This window comes from Aotus nancymaae, unplaced genomic scaffold (genome assembly GCF_030222135.1).
Source record: "Aotus nancymaae isolate 86718 unplaced genomic scaffold, 86718_ANA_hifiasm-v0.15.2.pri h1tg000062l, whole genome shotgun sequence".
Taxonomy (NCBI): Eukaryota; Metazoa; Chordata; class Mammalia; order Primates; family Aotidae; genus Aotus; species Aotus nancymaae.
Genome location: NW_026988476.1, coordinates 1,240,344 through 1,252,718, shown reverse-complemented (window position 1 = coordinate 1,252,718; position 12,375 = coordinate 1,240,344). Strand labels below are relative to the sequence as shown.

At 41.0% G+C, this 12,375-nt stretch overlaps 1 protein-coding gene across 2 annotated transcripts in view; it reads left to right on the top strand.

Moving 5' to 3' along the window:
* The window catches only part of PARP14 (poly(ADP-ribose) polymerase family member 14), a 60,273-nt gene that overhangs the window by 10,307 nt on the left and 37,591 nt on the right, over window positions 1-12,375 (top strand). For both annotated transcript variants that reach the window (XM_012476219.2, XM_012476220.2), the window contains exons 4-6: window positions 1,287-1,529; window positions 4,469-4,705; window positions 8,602-10,841. In XM_012476219.2, coding sequence (XP_012331642.2) covers window positions 1,287-1,529; window positions 4,469-4,705; window positions 8,602-10,841 — 2,720 coding nt within the window. The remainder of the gene's footprint in view (window positions 1-1,286; window positions 1,530-4,468; window positions 4,706-8,601; window positions 10,842-12,375) is intronic.

The window sequence follows — 12,375 nt, the reverse complement described above, 5'->3', positions numbered from 1 at the left end:
ATTTATATTTGCAGGCCTGAAGGTGGAATTCACTTCCACCCATATTCCATTAACTGAAGGGACATTACTGTTGAAACTGAACTCCAGGAAACTTGAGAAATATTGCCCAGGAAGTAAACAAAATGGATTTGGTGAACACAGAGCATTTTATGCTGCCACTGCAAACATTTACACGTGTTATTTTTCTCATAAACCTCCATTAGAAAATCCATAAATTTGTGATCTAATGTTTTTTATATTCTCAACTCTACTTACATCCAGGGTCTTGAACATTATAAGAGTCTCCATTGAATAGTTATTCACAGAATGCCTAAAGATCAGATTGAATACACCATGCTTCAGTGGACAAGCATACAGTGAGACTGTCCTTGGGTGTATGTGTAACTCAATTTTATGGTCAACAGTGGAGAGGAATGAGCCAGCTGGGGTGATTGCCATTCAGCGGCCTTTGTATGCAACAGACATTTCACCTTCTGTGTGTATTCTTTAGTCATTCGCTGTAGAAATCCTTTTTTCGCTTCCATGATGGAAACTTAACTATTTTTCAGAGTATAATGTGTTAGGTGATACCCATGTTTGAGCATCATCAGATATTCTTTCTTTCCTCCAGTGACCAAAGCAGTAAATCCCCAATTCAGGAAATATTTACTGGGGCTCAATTATATACCATATGCCAGCAATACAAGGATGAATAAACATGTGTCTTGCTTTTGAGAAGCTTAGTTCAATAATTTTAGTATGGTGCTATGCTAGAAATAGGTATCAAGTGCTAAGAAGGATAAGTTAGGCTCCTCAAAAAGGCCAGGCAGAAAAGGGTATAATAAGATTAAACTTCAATTATGTGTAGTTTTAATATAAATTCACATATGAAAATAGTCTTATAATGTAAATCATTCTATAAAATGACTCTTTACTTAGCTAAGTAATGTGAATGTATTTTCTTATCTCTAATTTGGACAGATTTTAAAAATTCACTTCCGCAAAGGTTAAATATATACCCACCAACAATAAATGAAAATGTTTTTAACCCTATAATGTCTATAATTTTGACAATAAAGACCTATTTTGTCAACATGAACATTTTAAAAAGTGAACTTTAATAATAGGCAATTAAATGTTACATGTTGTTTTTATTTAAATAAAGCAAAAAGCCATCCAAGATCTATTTTTCTGTGTTAGCCAAGAGATTGGCACGGAAAGAGGGCAGTGTCTTGCGATACTTTGTTTACTAAGACCGTGGTACGTAACTATAATATCTTTTACGTCTTTCATCTTCCTAAAATCAGATGTGTCAGAAGAATTGGATACAAAACTCTCTCTCGATGGTGGATCAGACAAAATGGAAGATGTCACAAAGGAATGTGAAAATATTTCCTCTTTGGTGGCATTTGAAAACCTCAAGGCAAATGTGTCTGACATGATATTAATCTTGTTAGTGGAGAACGTAAGTGGCCTCTCTGAAGATGATTTTCAACTGGAAGTAATAAGAGATTTTGATGTTGCTGTCGTTACCTTTCAGAAGCACATAGGTAAGATGAAGTGACGCTTCCTCTTCCTGTCTTCTTTGTACACGTCATGGGACATGAGATGACTCTTAGTGAGACATCTCTGAAAGTCTGACTCTTTCTAGTAGCTACTAAGAGAGGTCTCCAAGTTAATATAGTTAATATACGTCTCCAAGTTAATACATTTTGAAGGGAAGCATATTCATTTTGAAACCAAATTCTGGTATTTTTAATAGAATTAACTTTATTGCAGGAGTGCCCAAGTGTGTGTGTGTGTGTGTGTGAGAGAGAGAGAGAGACAGAGAGACAAAGAGAGAGAAAGAGAGAGAGAGAGAGAGACAGGCAGAGAGAGAGTGAGAGAGAGCACGAACACAGCAAAATAGAAATCTAAAGTCCAGGTGATTCCAAGTAGAGGATTCGGCTTTTTCACATGTGCTATCTCACTGGGTGAAGTAAATATTTATCTGTATTGCCAAACTGGACCTCCTGGAAGGTAATGGTAATACACACTCATAGAGTGCTTACTCTAAGCGAGGTACTATGCCAGCCTCTTTACATGTATTAATTTATTTGTCCTTTCCAAAACCTTATGAGATTATTCTTATGGTTCCCCATGTTGCAGTTGGGGAGACAAAACATAAAGGTGCGAATGCATGGACAAACTGGGTTTGAATCCAGGCAGCTTCCCTGTCTTCTTACCACTTTACCAGATATTTCCTAGCACTTTCACGGCCATTCACACACGTAGGTATAGGTAAGTGTGTGTGATGCAGAAAATGAGTGCTCTTTAAGATAATTATCAGGAGTCTGTAGACAATCTCTGAGACTGGGAAGAGAGCTGTCACCACCCATTACAAGTACATTTTCCAATTCCAAGCCTTCACTATTCCATGGCCATGGCAGTGGAGTGGTTAAGAGCACAGGTCATGGAGTCAAAATTCCAGCTCTGCCATTTAACTAGTTATATGAGTTTGGCCAAGTTCTTATGCTCTCTGTGCCTCACTTTCCTTGTCTATAAAATGGGGACAATAATACCTACCTAATATTATAGCTTTTGTAATGACTGAATGAGATAATGTTTGAAAAGTGGGGACAGGTTTAGTAGCTCACACCTGTAATTCCAGCACTTAGGGAGGCCAAGGTGGGTGGATTGTCTGAGTCTAGGAGCTTGAGAGCAGCCTGGGCAACATGGCAAAACTCCGTCTCTACAAAAAATACAAAAATAAGCCAGGTGTGGTAGTGCACACCTGTCCTCGCAGCTACTCAGGAGGCTGAGGTGGAAGGATCACTTGAGCCTGGGAAGCGGAGGTTGCAGTGATCTAAGATCGTGTCACTGCACTCCAGCCTGAGTTACAGAGTGAGATCTCCTGTCTCAAAAAAAAAAAAAAAAAAGTACTCAACAACTTAACATAGTACCTGAGACACAGTAAGGACTCAAAGAGAGCTATTCTTATTTCAAATTTGTTACCATATCTTACAAAGGAAAAACTAAAGGGACTTGCTTATGTTCATTGATCAGAATCTTGAACACTTAATATGTGCCAGGCACTGATTTAGGTGCTGTGGGTACAGAGATGAATAACCAGGTTTCTGCTCTTGAGAAACTCAGCCTGGGTCAGAGAGGAAGCCCATATGTAAATGAATAAGAAAAGTCCAAGAGAAGAAGCTGTCTCTTTAAGCTGTGAACAAAAAGCTGTGGGAAATGGGAGGAAAGGGACCCAAACAAGGTGGCTTGGTCTTGCTTCTGTGAAGTTCATACTCCAGTAATACCACTTGATAATGTCCAGAATATACTCCGTCTGCCTGACATACCTCTTTCCCTATCCATCTGGTAAAACCCTCTTCATCGTTCAAAACACAGATCAGAGCCACTTACTCAGGGAATCTTTGTGTGATTCCTAGTATGAGCCTTCCCATCTCATTTGATCCCACAATAGGCAATTTATTTGCTCTCAAGACTTGCTCCCTCACAGATGATGCACTGGCATGGACTTGTTATATTTTTTTCTGTGTCCTCAGATCCTAGCACAGTGCCTGGCACATCATGGGTCCACCATCAATACTGATTATTATTATTATCAGAGTCTCGCTCTGTCACCCAGCCTGGAGTGCAGTGCAATAGTACGATCTCAGCTCACTGCAACCTTTGCCTCCCGGGTTCAAGTGATTCTCCTGCCTCAACTTCCTGAGTAGCTGGGACTACAGGTGCATGCCACCATGACCGGCTAATTTTTGTATTTTTAGTAGAGATGGATTTTCACTATGTTGGCCAGGCTGGTCTTGGACTCCTGACCTCAGGTGATCCACCTGCCTCAGCTTCCCAGAGTGCTCAGATTATAGGCATGAGCCAGCACGTCTGGCCAATACTTATTATTAAAGAGACAATTGAGTTCAGTCCTGAAGGAAGAATAGGACCAAGATAAAAAATTGAAGAGCATTCCAGATGCAGGAAACTGTATACAGAAAGACCCTTTAAAGGAGAAGGGGGTTTACAATAATAATGACTAGTTTTTATGGCAACATGGAAAATAAAATGAATGGCAGAGAATAACTAAAGGTGATGCTTGGAAATTAGTTTTGAGTCACATTGCCAAGGGCATTGTAAACCTGGCTGAGGAGTGTCAACACACTTTGCTGCAGGTAATGGGGATCCATGGAAGGGCTTGAGAAAGGAGTGAAATGAGATTTGTAGAGAAGCCCTCAGGAGGGTTGGTGAGGGCTGGGGCAGGAAGTGGGGACACAGCTCAGTGGCAGTAATCCAGGTAAGACATTCGTGTGTGTGTTGCTCAGAGACTGGGTGTTTGAGGTATGTAAATTCTCATGTAGATATTAAAATATTGTGTCTAAAAATAGAGTGCTTAGCTCTTTCTTTTATCTCAGTTTATAGCCAGACATTTTCTTCTATACAACATAAAAATACAACCATAATTTACTGATTTTCTTTCTTTTTTTTTGGTTTGTAGATACTGTAAGATTTGTTGATGATTGTACCAAGCACTATTTAGTTAAACACTTTGAACTTTCTCCAAGAATTCTGGAAGTAACAAAAATAATCAGGGTTGAAAACCTGCCACCTGGTGCTGATGACTACAGTTTACAACTTTTCTTTGAAAATCCCTTTAATGGAGGGGGAAGAGTTGCCAGTGTTGAATATTTTCCTGAAGAGAGTTCAGCTCTGATTGAATTTTTTGACAGAAAAGGTAATATTTATTAACCTGTCATTCTTGGCATAATCTAGGCCATTTTTAGCAGAGCTTAACAGTTATCAGTCTAGTTCTGATGTGTTTTATTTGTTTATTTATATATTTTATTGGAAATTGAATAAATAATCCTGCTTATTTGGGATATGATGCTTAATAAGGCCAGTGATCCAAACTTTAGAGAAGCAACATCAAGTTTTTGAAAGATATAAGGAGATTCTTTCATGAGTCTCTACCTATGATGGGCTGAAAAATATATTCTTGGGACCTTTGAAATAATATATTAAAGAGGAAATAATCTGTTTTTTAGCCACACACTTGATAGAAACTCTCAAATCAATTTCAACAAGGTTAGGTAAAGAAATACTCAGCAACTCATAGAGTTCCTATAAAGTGCCACTTCTTCTTTCACCTATTGTATCATCATTCATAAATAGACGGGGGTGGTTTCACATGACCAGTGGATACCCGCTGGACTATTGTCTGGAGTGACCCTGTGAAAACTATGTCCAGCTGAACCTTAGAGAAACACTTCTGAGTGTTTTGTGATGTAGACTGCCAGTTCTCTGAGGCATATGCGAGGTAAGCTTGGAGGTTCCACTTGTGTTCAGAGGTCAAGGCTGAGCAGTAGGAATTAGGGGGGCAGACTTCTTAGGAAAAGAAGGAAAATTGTGCCTGGGATTAATCAGAGTGGGGCATGACACAGGATAATGTAGTATGCTACCCACTTGAGAGAAATTGTTTCAACAGGGTACTTGAAGGAACCTCCCTTTTCTGAGTTGGGATTATGAGTTGGGAAAACTGGGTGAAAGATAGTATGGTTTGAACTAAAATGAAATGAAAGACTTACTACTCCTTGGGCAAAGGGACAAAGAGGAGCTTCTGTCACATATTCAGATCTCCCTCTGCCTGGTCTTGGGCCCAGGGAGAGAGGGGTACATAAAGTGGTCTACCCTAGAAATTAACCTCCCAGTTTGTGGTGAGAGTTCACAGTTTCAGGGCTTTCAAACATCTTGAGAGCATGGGGCTGTTGGGTTTGTCCTCAGAAGGGCTCTTCTGCACATACACAACTAATGTTAATTAAGTACTGTTTAATTAAGGTTTATTTTATGCCAGAGCTATTCATGTACTCTCAAAGGTTCCCTTTCTCCCTGATCTCTTTGCACCACCTGACTTCGTTGGCCACACCTCCTCCTCCAAGCTCACTAATTCTCTGTCCTCCACAATCTGTGATATACTGATTTTCTTTTTTGTTCTCTAGCTTCTCCTTCTTTTTATTTTTTTTTTAATTTTCATTTTCTTATTTATTTTTATTTATTTAGTTTGAGACAGAGTCTCACTGTCGCTCAGGCTGGAGTGCAGTGGCATGATCATGGCTCACTGCAGCCTCAGGCTTCCCAGGCTCAGGTGATCCTCCCACCTCAGCCTCCAGAGTAGCTGGAACTACAGGCGCATGCCACCACACCCAGCTAATGTTTTTATTTTTAGTAGAGATAGGGTTTCCCCATGTTGCCCAGGCTGGTCTTGAACTCCTAGGCTTGAGCAACACTCCCTCCTTTGCCTCCTAACGTACTGGGATTATAGACGTGGTCACTGCACCCAGCTTAGCTTCTCCTTCTTATAATTATAACTTACTTTTGCATAGTTTTGCAGGGTGTTACCAAGTGCATTCAGACAGTCTTATGGACATCTTGATTGTTATAATCCTTGTTTTACACATGAGGAAACTGAAGCACAGAAAGATCCGAGAACTTGCCCAAGATGACACAGCTAGTGAGTGACAGAGCCAGGATTTGAATGTGGGTAGAGCATATACCCTTAACTTCTCTCCTTTTTCCAAGTCTCCTGTTCACCTATAACATTAATTTTTCTTATGGGATATTTCACCATTCACAATGGGTTGCCAATAAGAGATAGAGCTTGGTTTAAAAAAGAATGTATTGCACAATATTGTGTTTTTTGTAGATTTCTTGAGAGGAAAAAAATAGGCACTTTGCAATTATTTGGTTCAACTTCACAAAATCTGATTTATTTCTTAAGGAAGAGAATTCTTATTGAACACTTATGTCCCTAAGATCTTTTGCTATTTTTTTCTTCTACGGTATCTCACAATCCCATTAATAATAACCTGCACAGTTAGATAAATTTTGTCCTTACAGACAAGAAAAACAGGTTGGAGACTTTAAGGCATTTTTTTTTTTTTTTTTTTTTTTTGAGACAGAGTCTCGCTCCGTCGCCAGGCGCCAGACTGGAGTGCAGTGGCGCAATCTCGGCTCGCTGCAACCTCCGCCTCCTGGGTTCAGGCAATTCTCCTGCCTCAGCCTCCTGAGTAGCTGGGATTACAGGCACGTGCCACCATGCCCAGCTGATTTTTTGTATTTTTAGTAGAGATGGGGTTTCACCATGTTGGCCAGGATGGTCTCGATCTCCTGACCTTGTGATCCGCCCACCTCGGCCTCCCAAAGTTTAAGGCATTTTAAGGTGACATCCGTGATGGTTCTTGGGTCAGACAGACCTGAGTTTGATTCCTGGCTTTGGTGCTTTTTAGCTTTGTAATCTTGGCTGAGTTACTTTAACACACCTAAGCCTCTGTGTTCTTATCTGTGAAGTAGGGCTCACATTATTACTTAGCTGGTAATCATAAATACTGCCCAGGCTCAGGGCTGCCACAGGGCCATGTTGGGAAGTTGAAGCTATATATTTGGGCCTCCGAAGGCCACTTTCTTTCCATCATGTGTGATAGCAGCTCTAGGACCCAATCACATACAAGGCGAAGTTATCTTTAACATCTTTCCACAAAAGATGCTCTTTCAACCCAAGTTGTTATTGGAGCACATTCTGATTCCCTTTCTGCAGATGCCCTGCCTAATAACTTACACAAAATGAGGAGGGACTTGGAAGAGAAGAGCATGCATATGCGTACACACCCAAACACACCCATGGGATTGTTCCAGTGAAGTGGAAAAGGGAGATTGCAGCAGGGACAGGAGGAGGTGTGGGTCTTACTGAATAGTAGTCTGTGGGGCTGGGCTCACAGAGGACTGTGATGATGACGTGGGTTTGGTGAAGGAGTAAGAGGATGGGCTTTGGGGTTAGACAAGCACTGAACCTTAGCTGAGTTATCTGCAGTCTATGTAACCCTATCCAAGTTATCTAACCTTTCCTAGCCTCCGTTTTATCATTTGTAAGTAGGGATGATAATAATAATGCCATTTGAGGTAGAGACATTATTATTATCATCCCTACTTGTATATATATATAAAGCACTCAGAATAGTGTGTGACACATGGTAAGCTATAATCGCTTATTATGATGCTCCTCCTTTTCAAGGTATTAATGTTATCTAAGTCAACTTTGAAGCCTAAAATTGTAGGACTGTACAAGAAGACCAAATAGCATAAAACTGAGGTGAGCTTCACTTTGAGCACCAAAATATTTTTTATACTAGGGCAAACATTATTCTCATGCTTATGACCAAACTCATGTGTTTCTTAACATGATGATATACCAGTAATATCAGGAAAACAGTAAACAGAATTTAATTAACAGGATTTCAACATAGATGGATATTGGCTAGAAAGTAATTATTCCATTCAATAAGGGATACCTGTCCACTGTTAACACATATCAATTTATATTTGAGCACTTTGAGAGTAGTCCTGCTTTTTAAGATGTTATAACATCAAAATTCTACCAACATTAGAATTTTTTTCTCTAAAATGGAAAAATTTTGTTCTTGCCACATATCATCTTGGTCTTACTTTGTTTTATTTCTTTCCTTTTAAGTGTTAGACAAACATTCAATTTTTTTTTCTCTAAAATCAGAAAAGTGTGTTTTGTTTTCATTTGCCATATATCATCCTGGGCTTACATTATTTTGCTTCTTTCCTTTTAAGTGTTGGACACCATCATGGCCACAAAACTGGACTTCAATAAAATGCCACTTTCTGTGTTCCCATACTATGCCTCATTGGGCACAGCCTTGTATGGAAAGGAAAAGCCTCTGATCAAGCTTCCAGCAACATTTGAAGAGTCAATTGATCTTCCCTTATGGAAGTTCTTACAGAAAAAGAATCACCTGATTGAGGAGATAAACGATGAAATGAGGCGTTGTCACTGTGAGCTCACGTGGTCCGAACTCAGTGGTAAAGTTACCATCAGACCAGCAGCCACCTTAGTCAATGAAGGAAGACCAAGAATCAAGACCTGGCAGGCAGATACTTCCACAGCACTCTCTAGCATCCGATCTAAATATAAAGTCACCCCAATTAAAGTGGATCCAACAGTGTGGGACACCATAAAAAATGATATAGAAGATGATAGGATTTTGATTGAGTTTGATGCTCTTAAGGAGATGGTAATCTTAGCGGGGGAATCAGAGGATGTCCAAAGCATTGAGGTACAAGTCAAGGAGTTAATAGAAAGCACTACTCAAAAAATTAAAAAGGAAGAGCAAAGTCTGAAGGAAAAAATGATCATTTCTCCAGGCAAGTATTTTCTTTTGTGTCACAGTGGTCTACTGGACCATTTACGTACAGAGTGCCTAGAGACAGAGATTTGTTATGATGGAGTCACTCAACACTTGTGCTTGAAAGGACCTAGTACAAATGTGTATAAAATAAAGTGTGAAATCCAGGAAAAGGTGTACACCATGGCTCAGAAAAACATTGTGGTTTCTCCTGAGATTTTTCAGTTTTTGCAACAGGTAAACTGTAAAGAATTCTCTAAGTGTCTTTTTATAGCACAGAAAATTCTTGCACTTTATGAGCTAGAGGGTACAACAGTTCTCTTAACCAGCTGTTCTTCTGAAGCCCTGTTAGAAGCTGAAAAGCACATGCTCAGTGCCTTAAATTATAAACGCATTGAAGTTGAGAACAAAGAAGTTCTTCGTGTCAAGAAATGGAAAATGATCACTCAAAATTTGCATAAGAAACAAAATTTCTCCCCAAACAGTGTAATCATCAGTGAGTTAGCTTCAGAAACCACAGCTGAAGTCATCATTACAGGCCAGGTAAAAGAAGTAAATGAAACCTATCAATTGCTTTTTAACTTCATTGAACAAAACATGAAAATAGAGAGACTGATTGAAGTAAAGCCTTCCTTAGTTATTGACTATTTAAGAGCAGAAAAGAAGCTATTCTGGCCAAAGATAAAGAGGGCAAATGTGCAGGTAGGTTTCAATCCTGAGAACAAACAAAAAGGCATTTTGCTAACTGGCTCAAAGACCGAAGTACTGAAGGCAATGGACATCGTCAAGCAAGTCTGGGATTCAGTCTGTGTTAAAAGTGTCCATATTGATAAGCCAGGAGCCAAGCAGTTCTTCCAGGATAAAGCACGGTTTTATCAAAGTGAGGTCAGACGGTTGTTTGGTTGTTTCATTGAACTACAAGAGAATGAAGAAAAGGAGGGAGGCAGCCCTGCTGGGCAGAAGTACTTCTCTCGGACGGACTTGGCTCCTGGTGTCGTGCTGATTGTGCAGCAGGGTGACTTGGTACAGCTTCCTGTCGATGTGGTGGTGAATGCAGCCAATGAGGACCTTAAGCATCATGGCGGCCTGGCTGCTGCACTCTCAAAAGCAGCTGGCCCTGAGCTCCAGGCTGACTGTGACCAGATAGTGAAGAGAGAGGGCAAACTCCTACCGGGCAATGCCACCATCTCCAAGGCAGGAAAGCTGCCGTACCGCCATGTGATCCACGCAGTGGGGCCCTGCTGGAACAAAGATGAGACTGCGAAGTGTACATACCAATTAATGAAAGCTGTGCAACGAAGTCTTGGTCTAGCTGAAAAATACAAGTACCAATCCATAGCCATCCCAGCTATTAGTTCTGGAGTCTTTGGCTTTCCCTTAAAACTATGTGTGGAGACCATTGTTTCTGCCATCAAGAAAAAGTTCCTATACAAGAAGGATAAATGCTGGTTGAAAGAAATCTACCTTGTGGATGTATCTGAGAAGACTGTTGAGGCCTTTGCAGAAGCTGTGAAAACTGTATTTAAAAACACCCTGCCAGACACAGCTGCCCTGCCCAGTTTGCCAGCGGCAGCAGGACCTGGGAAAACATCATTGAAACACACAAGTCTGGTGTCCCCAGAAGGCCTGCAGATGCTGTTGATGAAAGAAGATGTGCAGAATGCTAAGGTGAGTGTCATTTTTACAGAACACCACTGGGCCACTGTGATCTACTTAGTCCATGGCTCTCTAGTGGTGGGCCGAAGGAAGATAAGGACCAAGGGGAGAATCAAGGGAGAGAATCCCAGGCCCTCTACCTCTGCCTTGAAACAGTTTTCCTTAGGTAATTGAGCTCCTTACCAAAACATTTGCTAATAGAGATTGGTCAATTACTTGTGAGAACTGAAAGTGTATAGAGGTCAGATTGCTAGATTTCCAATAGATAGAAAAATCCATAATACCACACATTTAGACAGTACTCTGTACTTTACAACTGCTGTGTTTTGGTAGATCTAAGGCTAATTTCCTGATATATTTACTGACAGAAGATACAGAACAGTCAGAGCATAGGGTATGCAGAGGACAGCAGTCTTGTCAGTGGTGTTGAGCAAGAGTAAGCTTGGGGTCAGAGTCTGAGGGGCCATCAGTGCTCAACACCAGTGAAAGTGAAAGTGGACCTGAGGAAGTTTCAGGTGCCAGGCATTATGTGGGGACAATTCTTGTAGGCTGCAGGGGCATGGCGGTGTTGGGAGGACTGATTTGTTTGTTTGTTTGTTTTTGAGTCAGGGTCTCGCTCTGTTGCCCAGGCTGGAGTGCAGTGGTGCCATCTCGGCTCACTGCAGCCTCTGCCTTCCAGGTTCAAGTGATTCTCCCACCTCAGCCTCCCCAGTAGCTGGGACTACAGGTGTGTGCCACCACGCCTGGCTAATTTTTGTACTTTTTTGGTAGAGACAGGGTTTCACCATGTTGGCCAGACTGGTCTTGAACGCCTGACCTTAGGTGATCCGCCTGCCTTGGCCTCCTAAAGTGTTGGGATGACAGGCGTGAGCCACCACGCTGGCCTTTTAAATGGAATTTAACAACACAGGCTCTAACTAATCGGAGCTGCAGCCATCTATCTGCCCAGGCTCTGAAGCCTCCTACTGTGCCAGGCATTACTTCTTTAATTGGAGGATTTGGGGGAGTCCTGGCAGGGGAGTGGGGGTGGAGATGGTGTGAGCACTGGGGGCAGATGCAGGGCAGCACTTACTTACCCACCAATAGAAACATTTCTCCATGCTGTCTTAACTACCATGGCTATAGTTGTGTCTTCCCGTGGATATTAGCCTCAACCTTCCTCTGCTGGCCCAGAGGGGATGTGCTCGGGGCTGCCAGAGGGAGGCTGGGACCCAGAGCTGGGTGAATGCCCTTCCTACCCCCCATAATGCTGCTGGGCTCTTTTTTGCCCCACTTTTTAAAAGGAAGGTCAATTAACACAATATATGTAAAAGAAAACAAACATCACAATACAATGAAAGTTTCATCAAGCCTGAATGTTTTATTCAAAGTTCAAGACCAAAGTTCTACATTATCAGCATTGAGTATTACTTATCTTCATTATCTTTAAACAAAATACAGTAGGATATATGCTTTACGTGATATTAAGTGAAATGAACTAGACTTAATAAACCTGCCAAATGTTTTGCTTTGAATTATTTTACCAAATAAAGTATGTCTAAGCATC